The sequence below is a fragment of the Molothrus aeneus genome, chromosome 1 (genome assembly GCF_037042795.1).
Source record: "Molothrus aeneus isolate 106 chromosome 1, BPBGC_Maene_1.0, whole genome shotgun sequence".
Taxonomy (NCBI): Eukaryota; Metazoa; Chordata; class Aves; order Passeriformes; family Icteridae; genus Molothrus; species Molothrus aeneus.
In genome coordinates this window covers 106047543-106066290 of record NC_089646.1, presented here as the reverse complement: position 1 = coordinate 106066290, position 18748 = coordinate 106047543, and the positions used below count along the sequence as shown (strand labels likewise).

General features: G+C 39.6%; 1 protein-coding gene across 3 annotated transcripts in view; it reads left to right on the top strand.

Annotated features, from left to right (window-relative positions):
• The window catches only part of TMEM241 (transmembrane protein 241), a 55120-nt gene that overhangs the window by 24609 nt on the left and 11763 nt on the right, over nucleotides 1–18748 (top strand). For 2 of the 3 annotated variants that reach the window (XM_066546424.1, XM_066546415.1), the window contains exons 11-13: nucleotides 1726–1760; nucleotides 3046–3115; nucleotides 5790–5883. In XM_066546424.1, the coding sequence (XP_066402521.1) occupies nucleotides 1726–1760; nucleotides 3046–3115; nucleotides 5790–5883 (199 nt within the window). The remainder of the gene's footprint in view (nucleotides 1–1725; nucleotides 1761–3045; nucleotides 3116–5789; nucleotides 5884–18748) is intronic. The other variant, XM_066546433.1, reaches the window with a different exon arrangement.

The window sequence follows — 18748 nt, the reverse complement described above, 5'->3', positions numbered from 1 at the left end:
GTTTTCTCCTGTTGTTTTGTTTGGACCAAAACCTGGGATGTCTGTTAGGGTTATCAATTCCTCTTGGTTGCAGAAGGAAGTTTCTCTCTGACTATTTCCCAATCTCAGTGGGTTTTTGTTTAAAATGTAATAATTCAAAAAGTAAGTGGAGAAGCATGGTTTAGCCCTACCTCTCACCACTGTTGATACAGTTCCACTTTTCCTGTCAGTCTCCTATTTTCTCTGTTATTCAGTCAAAAGCAGTAGACCTTTGCTTCCTTTTCTCTCTTTACCAGGAAACCAAGGAACTGAGGCTGTTTATTGTGAATTACTCTTGGCATCCCTATACAGGGAGAGCATCCATGTGTGGGGAGGACGGGTAGGGCAAATTACCTATTGTAAGTGATCTGCTTTGCCTTGTTTAATGCCTTTGTGGCAATAACATCTTTTAAAACCATGTATTAATATTGAGAATGTGAACATACTGTACCATCTGATGCCTTTCAAAGACTTATAAAGTGTGAAGCCTAAAATACCTGCCTGTCTGTCCCTCATAAACCCCTTCCTCCTTCAGCCTATTGTGTTCCACAGCTGATTTCAGTGACAAGCTTTCCCCCAGGGCTTCCTTGGCCATGGGATTTCCATGCTCTTTGCAGTTCCTTTTGCTGCAGGTGATTATGTGACTGATGCTGGGGTCAACCAAAGCTTGCCAAGGGCAGGTCACCAAGCATGGAAGCTTGGTCCGGTAGAGAGCTGGGACCAGCTGTGAGTGAACAGGTTTGGAAATGGTAGCTGTGTTAACACTGGGAAAGGGAGTTGGCCTGGAATGCTTGAGCATTCATAACATCAATTAATGTCTTTTTACCTCTGTAAGTGCAGTGCTTGCTGCTTACCAAGAAGCAAACTCTTGAGATACTATTTCCTTCTTCTCCCACTTGTCCTTACAGCTTGTCATGGATGTATGTTGTTGGTAACTGGAAGAAGCTGTAGCTCTACAGACATGCATGCTTATCCCATGTCACAGCACCCCAGAATGTTTTTCTAGCCCTCTAACCTTAGAAGCGATTTTGAATGAAAAATGTGCAAAAAAAGAAGAAGAGAAATTTACAAGAAGAATCTGTAACACTAAAAAAGGCTCTGTACAACCTATACTAAAAATGCAAAAAGGTGAGGTCTTTGTAAGACCTCAGAAAACCTAAGTGATAATAATTCAGATAAAGAAGTGGTCACAGCTGGTTTTCTTGTTCACTTGTATCTGGAAAGTGTGAATAATTTGGGCTGGTACTTGGTTTTATTTTCATGTGTTTTTAAACTTGTACATGCAATAATAATCATAATATGGAGCAGCAACCATACATTGCAACTTTGGTGGTTTAAAAATGGGACAGCAGGAAAAACTTCTTTGCTGGGAGGGTAGAGTGCCCCTGGGAAAGTTACCCAGAGAGGTGGGGAATCTCTGTGCTAGTAGGTTTCTGAGACATGCCTTTTTTAGACAGAACCAGAGGGCATCATCAAATATTTGTGATAGTCCTACTTCAGGTCAGAAATTTTATTAGGTGACCCCAGACATTCCTTTCCAATCAACTTGTGTTTTCTTTTAATTGGTATTTATGTCTCAGTTATTCTACTTAACTGGAATAAGTTTCACCATGGAAAAACAAACACAAAAAACACAAAGCTGTCAATTTATAGTCTTCAGCCCATGTCATAAAATTCTGTAGTATCCAAATATATTTTTTTTTTCAGTGTGGTGCTGTTGGCCTCTGCATCCCATCCAGCAGGTAAAGTCAACTGAGTTCTTCCTTTCTTAGGTTTCCATGTTGCTTTTGCTTTCTGTGCATGTTTTTAGCAACTGAACCCTTAGGATTTTAGCCCTGAATATGACCAATAATATGTTATCATGTAGGAAGAGGAGAGAAGGGTATATAACTGGTGTAAGTTACATGATATTTCCTAATACCATTCTTAGCTGTCCCATGCAAACAAGCAGTATGGGACTGACAACAAAGAACAGTTTTTGAGGTGGTGCATGGTAAGAACAAGGATTCCCTAAGCCACCATGTCCTCTTCAGAGCAGTGTCCCAGCAGTCCCTGTAAAACTGAGTTTCCTTCTCTGCAGTGCTAGTTCCTGCAGTGCTAGTTCCTGCAGTGCTAGTTCCTGCAGTGCAGTGCCCAGTGCTATGCAGAGTTTTTATTTTTTTGCTTTCCTAACAAGGACCCCATTGCTTGGGCCCATAGCAGGATTTGAAGTAGCAGCCCATCAGGTGGTAAAAACTGAGAAATTTTATGGTGGCTAATATTCCTACCTTCTGGTGTGTTCATAATTAGGAGGGTAAAGGTGATCATCTGCTGCTTACATTTGTTCAGCCAGAAACACAAAGAAGGAAGCATTTAAAGAAACATAAATTCTCCCTTTTTCCTGGTGGTGCAGATTGTGTATATAGGAAACCCCCACCAGGATAGACATACATGTTAAGTGAAACAGTTCTGCATTTCAAAAAGTGAAAGATGGAGCTTCATGTAACTCTGTAGAGCCTGAAGGCCAGAGAACTCCTGGAATTGCCACCAAGAGCACCCAAGCCCAGGTTCCTGGAAATGCAAGTACTCAAGAGCTCTACTTAGACCTAGCAGAACTCTTTGAACCTCTCAACATGCTCTGTGTTACAGAGTTCAAATGCCAGAGGGGGAAGCAGCCACCATATGTCTGTGTTTCCTGTTGTTTCAGTAGAAGCTATCACATGCTGCACAGTAAAAGAAGTGGATATGATACATGTCTGTCCACTGGCAACTGCTGCAACTTGTTCCTTCTGAACACTGGAAAAGAATAAATACTCTTAGGTGTCCCTTTTCCCTTTTTCAACCAAAGGCAAGAACTGGCTAGAAGCAAAGTCAGAGAGAAATCATTAAACACGCCAGAAATGTGGAAAGCATCATAAATGAAAAGCCAGCCAGCTGTAAAGGCTCAAAGGAATGTTAAACTAGTAATGTTCATGTAATTGCTGTTGCATTGCTTGTAACAGTGGGTAATTTTTTTTCCCACCTACTGAGTGTATTGCTTTGTCTCAGGTGATCTCTTCAGTGCCTTGGATTTTCCATTCCTGTACTTCTACAGGTTTCATAGCAGCTGCTGTGCCAGGTAACCTCTCTATATAACAGGTCATGTAAATATTTTCAAAATAGGAGGTTCAATTGACTTCCAGCCTATACTCTCAGTTAAAAACTTTGTAGCATGTAAAGCCTTATTTATACTAGTTTCTGCTGCCATAAGCCAGTAGAATTGCAAAGAATAAACCTTTGCATGTCTGTGGATATGCATTTGATGGCCTGAGATTCAAATGTGCTAAAAGTATGTGTATCCTTGAGTGAGTGCACTTGGACTGGGAGAGTTCCCATTCACCAGTAAAATAATGTTTACCCAATATAGCAAAGCTTTGATACGTAGCATCTCTCAAATGCTTCTGAAGTCAGATTAACCCAAACTTGCTGTTTGCAGCAATTACTAAGTATTAGTCTTCAGCAGTATATGGGTGTACATGGATTTATTTGCCTGTACATCTTGTGATTTGGCAGAATGCTGTTTTGGGTAAAAGGGAAAAGCTTTAACAAGCATTCCATTATTTTCAGTAGCAAAAGTTCACTGCATATTGGCATAATTCTCACAGGAAAACATAAATATGTTTCCCATAGATCTTAATTTTTTTTTAATTCCTGTCTTTCCCCCCCAGTCTTTTACCAAATTAAAGTATTTTTTTTAAGAGGGGGAAAAAGATATTTTCATTCTAACTAATGGCAAAAATATTTCTTGAAAGGCATTTTCTGACTTGTATCTGGATTTCCTGTTGAAAGGGTATATTGGGAATGACTGTTAAATAATTTCTAATGTATATAGGTTTTTGTTATGTTTTTCCAAGTGTGGTCTATCCACACTACAAGTAACTCACAATTAGGTATTCTGTAGGTAGGTGAAATCTATTTTTCTTGAAGGTGAGGTCTAACTGCAGGCTCTAATGGATATCAGTCTAGCCCAGATATTCTTCTCATTCACTTCATTTACCTCTGTGGTAGCTTCCCACTTCTGTTTCCATTGGCCCACCTTCAGTACATGTGTAGTAGGTAGCACTGTACACTACAGGAAAGGGAAAGGAATGGTTAGATGGAGAAACAAACATCTCAGTTGCTCTCCTACATTTTATAATCGAGTGTCTTTGTACATATGTGGGATTTGAAGGAAAACCTATGCAATGTAAGGTAAGGGCAATTCATGCAGCTAAATCTACTGCCTCTGAAAAATGTCTGAAGCATCAGTAGTAATGTGGAAAGTGCTCAATTTATTTAATGAAATAAATTGCTGTTAATTGTCACATCAATATTTTAGGTATTATAATTTGCTGTTTCACTTTTTTATCTCTTGAGTTGCACTAAATATCTTCAAATCTTCATGACTGAAAGCCCTTCACAGCAGGGCAGAAGATCTGAAATAAGCTACTGGACTCTTAAAAAAGTATGGGCAATGTTGTTTCATTGAACTCATTCATTTCTCAGAGTGGAATGCTCTACTGCTCAGCACTCCATCCTCTACAACAAGTTGCTGAGTTTAGGCTTATCTTTTGTCATCAAATCAGCATCTGCTTCCTTGGCTTCAGACTTCACATGCATCCCAAAGGATCTTGTGTTATGGCTCAATGCAAAAATTCTCAATGCCTTCTACTCCTGACAAGTTATCTTACTCTGCTCTTTGGTGCCTGTATGGACATGCAGCTGAGCTGGAACTTGGCCACATGTGTTGCACAGGAACAGCACTTGGCTGATATACTGGAGCCCAACACAGAACTTCTGACCTGAGGAGCCACCATTTTCTACCCTTCCTGCTGCTGTAGGGAGGGGACCAACTACATGGCACCTCTATCCAGAACCCTCTGTGAATACCAAGGCACTTTTTGCTTCACCACCTGTCTGCTGTGTTGATCCTATCTCCTTTTCCATGCAGCTCCCACAGCACTTTGTAATCTCTTATGCCTCACAGTGATTTGTGCCTTACATATTTTGAAGTCCCTTTCTGTTCCCTGCTTGCTGGATTACACCATTCCACTGGTTCACAATTAGTGGGTTGTATATATGTTACAAGTGAAACAAAATCCAGAGCCAAACCTCATGAGCTCCATAAAGTCTGTTGAGATGTGGAACAAAATTTCCTTAAGGGTAGTCTTGGCTACAGGAGTTCTGTGGACTGCTGTCCTATAAGACTTGAGAATCAAAATTCTCTTAATCGTCAGCAGAAAACTTTGGAGTATCCTGTTCCCAGCACTACTGAGCCATTTATTTGTTATACAGTGGAGATGTATTTGACTTCCTAATTGGAATTTTGGCTTCATGAAGTTTAAACAGCTTAAAAGCTTCAGGCAGAAACTTTCCAGTGGTTATTTTTTCAGTTCAAGGCTCTATGGAGGTTGAAGTGAGTTAGTTGCCAAATATGTGTGGTTCCTGCTGAAATTAACATTGCTGTTATTCAGAGCCATTTCAATGCCTGAAGTTAATATTTCACCTCATGTTTTCAATAATCTCTACTTTTCTGATTATGCAAGTGCATTAGACACCAGCCATAAGAGTGTCAGACTTTATTCAGATTCTAGTCCCTGACTGAACAAAACACTAGGTGTACTGGACATAATGTAAGCCTCTTGTCCACCAGCTTTCCTTCTCCAAATGGGATTAACACTGCAGTTCTTCATTAGGAAAACCAAGATGTCTGTAAGAGATTGTTTAGTTGAAGTTAAGAGATTTTATTAACAAGCTTTCCCCATCCTTTGCAGTGGACTGTTGGGATTCTTTCTGATGTTGCACACAGTGAAGCTAAAAAGCAGCACAACCTCGGGGCAATATGCAGCCTGGAGTTTCCTTGCAAAGGTAAGAGAAAGACCCTCACAGGAACACAGTGCATCTGTGCATCTCCTAGGAGAACTGAGGAATTTCTGCATCTCTCTAGTTTCTCTTGCTATTCCTCCTTGATGCTTCCTTGGTCCTGTTTGTGCAATCTGCACATACAGCTGTGGCAACAAATTTCAGGTGTGTAATATCCCAGGATCATTATCTGAGATAAAATGCTGTGTGTAGACTGAGCCTAATGGAACTGGGATGATTATTGCAGCTAAGGATTTGGACTATGGCATCCCAGTAATACAAACCTATACTTTCCAAAGTGTTTTGGAGAATACTTCTATGAGGGTGTGCACCAACCATTTTTGCACACAGTTTGCAGTGTGTCTTTCCTGTGCCAACAGTTACAGTTAATTCCCTGAAGTTCAATACCAGAACTCTCACTGTTTTTGTGGCAGGAGAGAGCTGAGGATGTCATTTGCCTTGACATTACCAGGGCTTTTGATGGTATGTCCCACAATATTATTATATAAAAATTAGAGTACTACAGTCTGGATGGGCAGACAAGTAGATGAATAAAAAATGGTTGGAGGATCATGTTCAGAAGGTAGAGCTTAATGATTCCTTCTCTGACTGGAGTCTTGTGACAAGTGGAATGGCACAGGCATCTGTCTTGGGTCCTTTCCTATTTAACATCTTTATTGAAGAATGAGAAATAAGAGTATGCACTCACATTTTCAAGGGACACCAAACTGGGAGGACCTGTCAATAACACTGGAGGATAGGGTTGCCTTACAGAGGGATCTGGACAGACTAGAGGAATGGGCCAACAGAAATCCTAGAAAATTCATCAAGGACAGGTGTGAAGCCCTGCACATGGGAAGGAAGAGTCAGTGGCAATAATAGAGCCTGAAGGCTGTATAGTTGGAAAGAAACTCTGTGGAAAAGGACCTGGGATTTTGGTAGACACCAAGAAGGACATGATTCAGCAGTGTGCCCTGGCAGCTAAAAAACCCCAAAATATCCTGGGCTATACTTATAATAGGATAGACAGCAAATTCATGGAAGTGATCATGACCTTCTCCTCAGCACTTGTTAGTCAACATCTGGACTAGGGAGCCTTGTTTCAGGCACCTCAATACAGGGAAGATATTGATAAACTGGAATGAGTTTGACAGAGGGTTGCCAGGAAAGTCAGGGGACTGGATCACTTGCATTTTGAGGAGTGGCTGCTGGATCAGGCTTGTTCAGCCTGGAAGCGGGACATCTTTGGGAGCACCTAAGAAGCAGAAGCCACCCAGTAGCTATGGAGAAGTCATCCAGAAGACAGATCCAGGCTATGCACAGTGCTGTGTAGAGTTGTGTTAAGTAAACAGAGAGGTTCAGATTAGGTATGAGGGAAAATTTTTTCACCCCAAATACAAGTCAGGCAAGGGCACAGGTTGCCCAGGAAGGCTGTGCTGTTTCCGACTTTGAAGGTTTACAAGACCCAACTGGATAAAGACCTAAGTAACCCAGTCTGAGCTCCTGAGGTCCATTCCTTCTGGAATTATCCTGTGATCTGGGGTCTGGCTGTACTTGATTTAAGCTATTAACAACTCAGTTTTTAAATTATTGGTGGTGAATGCAGTCAAAAGAACTTCTTAGACTCCTTTTCCCTGCTTAGATTTTACTTAGTCTAGTCACTTTCATCTAGGTCGTCTGAAAACCACAACCTTCTGATGTGGTTTGTGATCTCACCTTTCCTACTACAGTGAATGAAGCTGTTACATTATCACCCTCCCCACCCCAAACCCTGGATTTGCATAATATGCTTCTTTAGAAACTGTAATCAAATGAGTTTGTTTTTTGTGGGGATAACAAGAGTGGACTGATATGACTTGGTTTGTGCTTTGTAAGCTCTTCCCCACTGTCCAAGTCACATAGAGTTTCTCACTAATTTGAATTTCTTCCAAACATTCTGAGTGTGCAGATTTTAGTACCTTAGCTTTCTTCTTACTGCTTCATAGCAAAGTCTAAGATCTAAAACTTGCTCTTGAGTCTTTTGTTGTTGTTGTTGTTGTTGTTGTTGTGGCTTTTTGTTTTGTTTTTTGTTTGGTTTTTTGGTTTTATTTTTTGTTTAACATTCTGGGTTGGAGATCGGAATAGCTGGCTCTGCTAGTAGGTGTTGTGAATGAGGGTAAATTACATGTGGTATTTATGACTTACTGAAAAAAAATGCACAAAAATGTGTTGTGAAATATATTTTAAGCAGATTTGGGTCCATCCCAGATGAAGTGGATCAGAGCCATAAAGTCTGGATTGGATCAAAGTTTTCCCAGAGTTCAAGGGTTTCTAGATTTGTGGGGATTTGGCCATCTCTAGACATAAGTGATATGAAGTTTGTTCTAGCCACTGTTGTCAATGAAATTATGTGCCTTCATAGCAACTTAAAGCTTGTTTCTGTGTCACTGGAAGAATTTAATCTGTTCTTTAGCCTTTAAAGTGCATGCTTTTTAATGTACACTGTTTAATTATCTTGCTTGGAAGGTTTTTGTAACAGAGCAATTAGTCCTTTTCCTGTTGTAGCTTCTAACCCAGTGCTCAAATTATGTCTTGAGTTTGAAGAGGGCAATAATAATGAATACATGAGATCTGTCTGTAGCACTAATAATTTTATCAACACTAACAGTTTCCCTAAGTCTTCCACTAGTGTTTTAAAACTTGCTATGTGACTTATTTTAGGGTTCTACCATACCCACCTAAGGACTCATGAGGAGCATGGAGGAACTGCTGCTCCAAGTGCTGAAATGCAGTTGATTTGGGGTTAAAAGTCAGTGAATGCTTGAAAAGTTTGGAAGCACCATACATCAGTTTTAGAACAGGGATCAAAGCAGAGACAGACACAGACAGGCAGAAAGCAACAGCTGAACTGGAGCTTGCCTTAAGGGTAGGGGCTGATCTACTGGCTCCCAAAAACCCAAGGAACCTTGTATCTACAAGGAGCTATAAATTTATGTACTGTGTAGTTAAGATTTGAGTTCCATCTGTCTGATCATCAATACTGCTTCCTGCAGGTGTTTGAAAATAGTTTAACTGTGTCCTGATCCAGCTCAGCATTGCCCAGGTATCACGGCTGTGTCAGTCACATCTTAAATCATTGTAAGTGCAGAAAAGCGGCATTTAACTAGCACTGTAAAAATCTGTTTAAGTCTAAGTGTCTGGCTCCCTTGAAAAAAAAAACAGAAAAGGAAGGAAGTTAATATGGATAAAGAATAAAGATAGAAAGTATTTGTATCTGGACTTGCAGAATGGGATCCAGTGGAAAAAAAAAAAACACCTCTGGTCACAACAACAGCTTTGTGTTCCCACATGAGCATTTTTCTTGGATTGAGTAGTGCCCTAGATCATCCTCCTAATCTCTCAGACTGACTGGAGTTTTCACCAGCAGTTGGAAAGGAGCAGTGTTTGAGGCCAGAATATGTTTATCTTGCAAATGAGCCAAGAAAGGAGAATGCTGCAGTCCTCAGACAGCAGCACAGGCCTCCAGGGAGGTGCAGGGAATCGGAAAATCTGTTTTCCATTTGGATGCTTTGTACCTATGTGACTGATGAGCTGGGGCTGAGATCGTTGTCACAGCTTCATTTCCAATAAATTAACCATGGGATCTGATCGGCTCTGCTTTGCACATCCAAGGCCACATTCTTTGTGAAGCCCACATATTTGGCCTCCCTACCCTCTAATTTTTCATTCACTTAAAAACTGGAGCTGGGTCGTAACTTGTTGTTATGATCTTTACTTTGGCTGTGGCAACTTAATCAATGCACGAGGTTTTTAAATTATTTCCTGTAATGATTTCTGGCAGCTCTCATGTTAGGGCATTGCTTTGCACAGAGACAGATGAAGCACAGGTTTCATCTGTGTATAAAGTCCTGTGTGATAATTATAGTGACAAATGCTCTCTGCACTTTTTCTGTGAAAGCAAATAGTATATGTGTTAGTCATATCTGTATAAATTCCTGAGAAATGCAAAAGAAATCAGTGAAGTGATCTGTATTAAAAAAAAAAAAAAAAAAGGTTTTTAAGAAGTCCAAGAAATACAAAATGCTTTGTCATAGCCTTGCACAGATTTAATCCCCGGAAGAGCAAGGATTTGAAGCTGTACTGAGATTTCTTGTTTTAATTTGAAAGCTGTGCTAGTATCCTGGGTCATGTACTGGGAAGAAAAAATTGGAGATGCTCATATATACAGACAGAAGCATCTGGTGAGGATGGTAATGAGCTCTAACAGTGCTGTCAGTGAGTTTGTTTTGATTAAGGTTGCCAATCTATATCTGGGGATGAAGCCTGTTAGGGTCTCTAAAAGTTAAGCAGCAGAAATGATTTAAAACATTAACAGAATGGAAAAATTCAGCAAGACACTGGTTACTTATGAATTTGTATTCCCATATCGTGTTAAGTGTTATCCTAAAAAACTGGTAGTAGGGAATTCAGCTTGTTTCCAGTAAGAGCCTATTGAGGAAGCTTGTTATAAACAGGAAGAACAAATGGGAAGGTCAGTGGATTTTGAATTCTCTTTTTCTTCCTTCCTCACCTGAAGAAAGGAAATTCAATAACTGAAATTAAGTTGCATTGAGGTTTACTGATTTTCCTATGCATGGGTTGGAAGGAAATATAGAATCATCGGATCAGGAGTATGCAACCATTTTCTATATAAACATCCCGGGCACTATTATGTAATCTATAATTTATCTGAACAGTGTTGGAGGCTCCCTAGTACATAAAAGCATCCTCTGACAGCTCCTTTGGTTCCTTGTTTGTTAACTTTAGATGTGTATGCCCCAGGTCATCCTGTGTTTAATGTGGGCTGCCAGACATTGCGAAAGCAGCTTTGCAGGAGTGTCTGAAAGCATCTCTTATCTGTGGGTTCTGTGTACCAACTGTACTTATACTCCAGCAGGTTTAGTCTTCTCCCCAAATGTATAATGGCTGTTCAGAATCCCTCCTGCTATTCAGAATGACTCCTGTAGTCTTGGATTTTATATTTCGTGTCTGTGTTTTTGCTTCTTTGCTCCCCATGGTGTCTTGAAGATAATGGATAGACTAGATCCTTCTTCATGTCAGTGCAAAAATAATTGATGATATCCATCTTAATGGTTGGAAAAGTACTGATATTTTTATTAAAGCAGAAATTCTCTTTTTTCTGCTTCTCATAAAATGGAGAGCCACAACTGCAGGCCTTCTGGGGCTCCTAGTCTTGTTATGCTCACTGCACCTCTCTTCACATATAGCATGTCACATGAGAATTTTATCTGCTGTAATTCTAGGGGCAAACCAGCCAAGAGAAATAAAATGAATTCATGCTTTTCCACATTGTTGCAATCTTAAAGCTGCTGCCAAAACATTTGCTTCAATTTGTATACATCTTAATTCCTTTCTCACTGCTGCTTAGCATGCAAGTGCTAGAAAATATTCTGCTGGGGGCTATTTACTTGCAGGAAATTTATAAAAGAGTCCTGCCATGGGTACCTTCTGTAGTAGATGTCTCTCCCTTGCTCTTCTCTGCCTTAATGGAACAGGATTCTGGAATTTAAAAACCTGTTTAAAAATTTTATATGAATATCATAACTAGAACAAGAATGTGTTTGGTTTTCTGGCACTTGTGCACTTGGTTATATTGTAGACTGAAGTAGTGTCTTCTTTGCATGCTGCTGGCTCAGGAAAAAGTGACAGTGAGATTCTTGGCTGAAAATCCCATTTCTTTCTTGGCTTGGACCTCATAAAGCTTTAGGCAAAAATGTCATAAACTCCCGTTGAAGTTCCATAAACACAGCTCGTTTTCATGCAGCAAAGATCCTGCACTTTGTGCAAGACTGTCTCAAGATCTCTGCTCATCCAACCTGGGAAAACTGTGCAGCTGCAAGCCAAAACCCTGTGAGAGAGGGAGAATTGTGTCCTAGACGCATCTGGACTCCACTGGTAGGAGCTCTTTGTGACAACAGTGTGCTTAGAAGTGCATCTCTAATCTGAGAGAGGAAGATTCTGTGACCCTGAAGTTTACAAGGATTCCAAGAAGGGGTTCATAAAAGTAGAACTGAGCTTGTTCCATCTACATACCTTGTGCACTGTCATGCGTGTGGATGTGCACACATACAGGGATAAAGACAATTAAAAATGGTAAAAATCCTTATTGCTTTCTGATTGGTTCTCACTGTATGAAATATGTACATTTATTCTTGCTACATATAGTTGATTCCTGTGAGTCACCATGGGGACTATGCAAATACCTTGGAAAACAAAATGTGTTTCTCAGCTGAGCTTCAAGCAGAGAAGGCAATCAGTGTGAACTTCATTGCATTGTTAGGGTCTGTAAAAAAGACTAGTTGCTGAAACCTTAAAAATACCGGTTTTAGGGTAGTTTCCATGGAGACAGCTTCATAGTTACATTGTAGCAGCCAACACTAATTACAGCATATAATTACTGGGGAGACGTCAGTCTCCATAACAACTTCATTGTGTGCTCCATGGCCACTAAGCTCAGTGACACAGGCTCCCTGGGGCACTGTTGCAATTTAAGGAAGCTGTCTTGTAAGAACAGCTGAGACTTGTTGGAGATTTTGAATTGCCAGGTAATGGAAAATTTTAATATTGTGAGGGTGGTGTAAATGGCTGCAATTGTGTATCCACTGAAAAAGCCAGTTGCACCGCTTTTTGGGCATGACATAGTCACAAAAACTTATGTGTTGTGACTCAGGGGTGGTATCACAGAACAATTTTTCAGCTTTGCTTAATATAATAAATCCAGTCTCAGCAGACATTAACTTTGAGCCCTAAGAGATGCTCTGTAATAATTTGTTTCCTTTTATCTATTATGATATCCATTTGAAGTGTATGTTTGGTACTGGCATGTTCTTTAATGTAAAGCTAAAGGCAGAACAGTGAGCTAGGAGTATGTCTTTGGAAGATACTTTTTCATTCCTAGCCTTGACGAACCATCTCTATATGCTTGACAGTACAAAACAACAGTTCAAAAGGAAATTTTTTTGAATCTAACAGAATTTTGAATTGCAGAGAATGCAGGTTTATTTGTTCCTCTGCATAATAGATTGCTAGTCTCCCATGTTTTTATTTAGTCTCCTGGAGTTACTAGCATATGGAGAGCTGAGGCTGGGACATGAATCATTATTGTGACAAAGAGAAATCAAAAGAATGAGAACTGTTTTGGAAGTCATTTCCGTTGCTAATGCACTGATGTAAATGCCAAAATTACATGGGAGAACTGTGCACTCTGTAACATGCTAATGTAGAAGGCTCCCAAGCTAGATAAGGCTGGACTTCCAAAACCAAGAAAGATATAGCCACATTCTTCTGATTTGCTGGTTCTCTGTTCTTTTCAGAATGTTCCCTGTTGATTTTTAAATACCTTCATGGGTGAAATGTCTCCAGGCTGTCTCATAAATCTTGAGCCTTGACCTCTATGATAGGCACTGGATGTCACACTTCAGGTGGCTTCCTTCAGAAACTTCAGATGCTGCTCTCTGAAACAGGTCTCTGTCTTCCTCTTCCTCCCCAATTCATACCAACTCTTTGCCAAACCTCAAGTGCATTCATTTCTCAGTCCAACTCCATACACCTGTTTAAGGATTAGATTTTGATTTTCAACAAAAGTCAGCAACCAGCCATAGAGCTCTAGGGAAGGCACACTAAATGGATTATGTTCTGTTCCTGAAATATGTGGTACTCAGGGAAGTCACATAGGCTTCAGACAATGTCAGGAGGTGGCATTGGGCTGTTCTTGACCTTTGCACAGCCAGCATGGAGAGGAAGAGGGCAGAGTCCAGCTTTCTCTCTATGCATGTTGCTGTGTATGGTTGTTCTAAGAGACCAGAGGGGAATGGACCTGCCTTGCAGAGGCTTCCCCAACTCTTTTTGGAGGAAATGTTTGGAGTATATTCAGCTATAGTCAGTTCTGTCACTGTCTTCCCCTGCATGGGATGCACAGAGACTGCTGGGTGTAACCTTGTGACATTGCTCATAATAGGCATTGCTCAAAATTGATCAGCTAAATAAATGTTTTTTAAAAAATACTTTTTCAAGTATCACATTTTTTAAAGCTTCTGATGGAATATTTTGATCTTTTGTAACATTTAATGGTTAGAAAGCACTGGAAAGGCTGTCATTTTTAAATGGAAAAATAAAACCTTAAAGAAAATCAATTCTTCCTTGCAGTCCTTAGCATAACAACAGTAATAATAGCATGTCACTTTCTTTCCATTACATCATTACTAAAACAGTATAAACACACCAAAGAATGGTAATGCAGAGACTGTGCCTCTGTTATTCTTTTTTCGGTAGTATGGAAAGGGGTCAGTAGAGAGATTTAGTTATCTTCTCTGGGAATTGTTTGTTTATGTATTAGGTTTTCCCAAAGGAGCTGTGAGAGTGGAAATACAATAGGAAATGGACTTCATACATGCATAGAAATACCAAAACTGTAAGTGTCATCTGGGAGAGAGGCTGATGGAAACTTGCTATTTTTGCTAACAGATTTTTAAAAAAACCCTTGATTACGCATTCCAAAGTTTCCTATGCTATTTTGATACTGCTGATATCCTCCACAGAGTTCTGAATTAGTCATGACAGAAAAATGTTTTACATCTGATAATGTTGACAAGGAACATAGGCGGTTCAGGTGTGTTTATAGATCTTAACAATGGAGAATTGCATTGCATTTCTTTTCACTAAAATATTCCCCTTAAGCTGGGCATCCTCATTGGTTCTCACAGCCCCCTTCAGCCTTTTCAGCAGCATTTGGGTTTTCCACACATAAGAAAAGCAGCATGTACAAGGTTTGTTCTCTTGTAGCAGTGACACTGGGGGCAAGGAGGGATTTGAAGATGCACTCAAGAAATGCACAGATCTTGAACTGATGACAGCCTCAGTCTGCAATGTTCAGCATGAGACCTTTGGGCAATCTGGCATGGAAAGAGCAATGTCTGAGAATGTGTGCAGCATCCCACTCAACACCCCCCTCTATGGTAAAGGGCTCCACTGATGTGATCAGTCTTGGGCTAGTCCCCATCTGGATCTTTGGGCCAGTTATGGCAGTGATTTCAGAGTGCACAACTGGGTGGGCATTCACCTGCCTGAGGCCTATATGGAAAAGAAAATGTTGTTGTTGGATTCCCAGGTTGCTCAGGGGGCATTTACTGCTCTCAGGCTTCTCTGTTTTGTGAAGGTTTTATCTAATGTACACACTGTCTGCTGGAATTAGCTTTTTCATTTCTCTTGGATGCCAGCTGAGCCACCACTGAGCTGCTACTGTGGAGGTCATGGTTCACCTGTTTGGAAGTGCATCCTCTCCCACAAGACAGTTATAGCAACCATTCCTGATTGATGCCCACTCATGGGCATCCAACACTTGGGAAGAAGATAGGCATAGGCAGATGCTGAGCTCATTCCTTCCTAAGGAGCCAGCTCCTTTCTTGCCAGATATACATAGCAAACTGTCAGTTTGGCTCTTAAATTCACCACTTAAGTGTGACAATGAAAATCATGGTTGTTTCATCTGGATTATCTTCATGATCTCATGAGATGAAGAATAACTTGGAATGCCAGCAGGCTAGCTCTTGCTGAGCTTAACATAAAATAAAGTGTATTTCATTGTGGTATTTTGCAGCAGCAGAGGGTTAGTACAGCTGACTGCTGCTCAAAACTGAAAATCAATACTTCTCAAAACAGATAGAAAAAGTAATTGTTTTACACAGTGTACCATATTATTGATCAGTAAAATTCAGTGTCTGAAGGAGAAGATAATACTGAGACTGAATAAAAGTAAGGAGATATTTTACAGGCTTGGATCTACTTAAAAGATCCAAGGTTCCAAGGGACTGAGCAATTTCAGCAATAGTAGATATTTTATGGAAGTTTTTCTTGGAGATAAAGGGAAAGATTAATGATCTTCATGCCATGAGATGTAAGTTTTGTATCAGCTAAGGTCAAGATACAAATACCTCCTTTTCTCTGATGCTAGACTTGCTGCATTAGGGGAAAATCATAAATTCTCCCAAATCCTCTGCCATCATCCAATACTTGATTAAACCTTATCTTAGTCCAATCCAGTTTTTGTCTGTGGTCCTAGTAGGTAGAACTTTACAATTGTGGTTGTTGTTGCCATTGAAATGCTTATTCCATTGCACAAATATTTAATAATTCATAAAATATTAACAAGATGATGAATCATATTGCACTGTCAGCTTCTGAACTTAGAAGTTTCAGGGGAGAGGCTAAATGTCAGGAGCCATTTAAGGCCTTTGCAGCAATGAGGCAGCATATAAGCAAAAGAGACTCCTTGACATGCTGAAAAGATACAGGAAAAGTACAGTTAAGCATTATAATGCATGAAGCATCTACAGGAAACAGGGGGTGTTGGGTCTTAAATCTGGTGAAATAGCAAGAATGGGCAAAATGCTTCTCGGCAAATTCAAAGAAAATCAAATTTATTTGGTATAAAGAAACTTTCTTGGTCCCCATTAAATGACTTTTGTTGTCCTTGCTTGGCAAAGCTTCAGCTGTATGGATTGTGCCTCTTGTTTGCAGACCTGACCTGAACAGATGCTGTTAGTCTGGAGCATGTGCACACACCTGTTTGGATCAAAATTGATCATGTTTCCAGATCAGTAAAGCATGCTCAGGAACAGCAATTAAAAGAATTGTGCAGGCTGTTCCCTTTGTGTCTTCAGAACTAAAACTCTGGAAGTAATAACAGTATCTGGATTGCAGATGGGCACATGTAAGAGAAATATTTAAAATATGAGCAGAGGTACTGTTAAAATTGTGTTCTGTACTGTAGCCACTTCATAGGCTGAAGATTGGTGTCACTGCTCAAGCTCTTAGTCTTAAAGGGGAAATGGATGTTTTGGTCATTATCTTCAATAGTAGAGGGCAAATTATTCTTCTTGTGGCTTTGTCTTTGATCAGAAATTCTGATCTTTATGTCTGAGTGAAGGTAGCATGAAGTGGCTATTTGATGTTCAAAAGGAAATCACTACAATCACCATAATTTTCAACCCAATGTGGTATTTTCCAAGGAGAAAAGAGTTTTGATTTTCTTTAAATGTATCACTTTTTTTGAGGAAAGCAGAATAAATTATAATCTGCTTGTAATAGTTCTGTCCTGTCTCATCAGTCATGTATGTTTATGTATTTCTGCAGTGTGTACCTATATAGTACACATTTATATGTAAATGCATATATAAATACATGTTTGTACATTGATAGATCTAGGTCTTGCTGAAAAGGAAATTCCTCTTTGATTATTGTAAATATGTCCATGATATCCTGATTCTCATAAGAGGGGAATTTTCTTACATAGATTCTATTAGTTACATTCTGTAATCCACATATCCTTCTTTCCTTACTGTACTTTAACATTCTAAGATGTTTCTGCAGCATAAAATAATCATCATATCTAGTGGCTATTGTAAAGTTTAAAAAAGAAAGTGACACTGGAGAGACAAGAAAATTAAGGCCAGGATTCAAAATGGCCATCTATGAGCTATATTTAAAGTCTTGGTATGGCTGAAAGCAGCAAGACAGGTGGCACATACCTCAAAGAGGTGAAGGCAGAGGATTCTGTAGAAGTGATTCAAAGCAAAAATGAAACCTTAATGGTTCATTTTCTCCTACAGCCAAACTGCTGGTGAGATGCATACAGTGCAGGCACAATAGCTCGGTCACTTTTGTCTTATACGGAATTAAAAAATGATGAAGTTAGACAGCAGTTCAGCAGTTCTTTTGATATTCACATGATGCTCAGGGCTAAAAACTAGTTACTATAGCATATTAATTTGAAAGGATTGTACATTGATCATATATTAATCTGCTAAGACAGGATGCTTAGTGACTTTAAGGATGCAACCACCTGTTGGTCCCACCTTGCACTTGCAGGATCAGCATCGTGGTTATATTGGTCATTAAATAAAAAAAAAAAAGAACTTACAGAAAACAGCACTGAAAAAAATCTTCATAAATGTGATAGAAAGTAGAGGATGCATACCTAATTCTTGAAATACTGGAACTGCATAGAGGTACTCAGCCACAGAAATGCAGAGGATTATCTTCTCTCTAAGCACGTACTAGGGCTAATTAAGAAATCTATTTTCTCATAGCAGTCAAAAAGCTAATATATAGAAATATTCATCTGCAGTACAGAGATTATTGTATTTGTAATGTAAAAAAAGAGAAACCACCCTAAAATATCTGATGATTTTTCTAGAGGCATGCATTTGTCCTGCTTTTGTTGTGAAAATATTTTCGAGGGCAAGTTGCTGGTTGTGTGTTATTTGATCTACCCTCTTCCTCTGCTTTTAGTACGTTCTATATTTTAAATGTAACGTGTAGGTGATTTTAAGCTTTGTCAGAATCTATTCCTGTGAAATATAGACAGACTCATTTACTCTAGAACTAAGTTTTATCATTACCATTAGGCATTTGACTGCTAAGGCAGGTTGAAACTCTGCCTGCTTTTGAGTCACAATACATGGAATTAATTGGGTTCTTAACCCCTGGATATTACCATCATTGCTTTTATAATGCTAAAAAAAACAACAAAAAAAACATAGAAAGAAGAAAGATAAAATATAAAGAAAAGGCAGAAGAGAGTGACCAAAACCTCCTTTTGGAAAATAGATGCTTTAGAGAAGGAGATGAGTGCAGGCATTTGGGCAAATATAAAATAAATGTTCTTAAAGAAATTTACAGCAGCTGAAAAAACTTCTGTGTGGCTGGATCAAAGCTGTGTGGATCATGAAGGTACTGTCACCGTTGCCATGGTGCCACTGTTGCCATGGTGCCAGCATCACCAGGTTATCCTTTAAGGAGTAGCTTGTATTTCAGAAGGGTTAAAGGGTTTTCT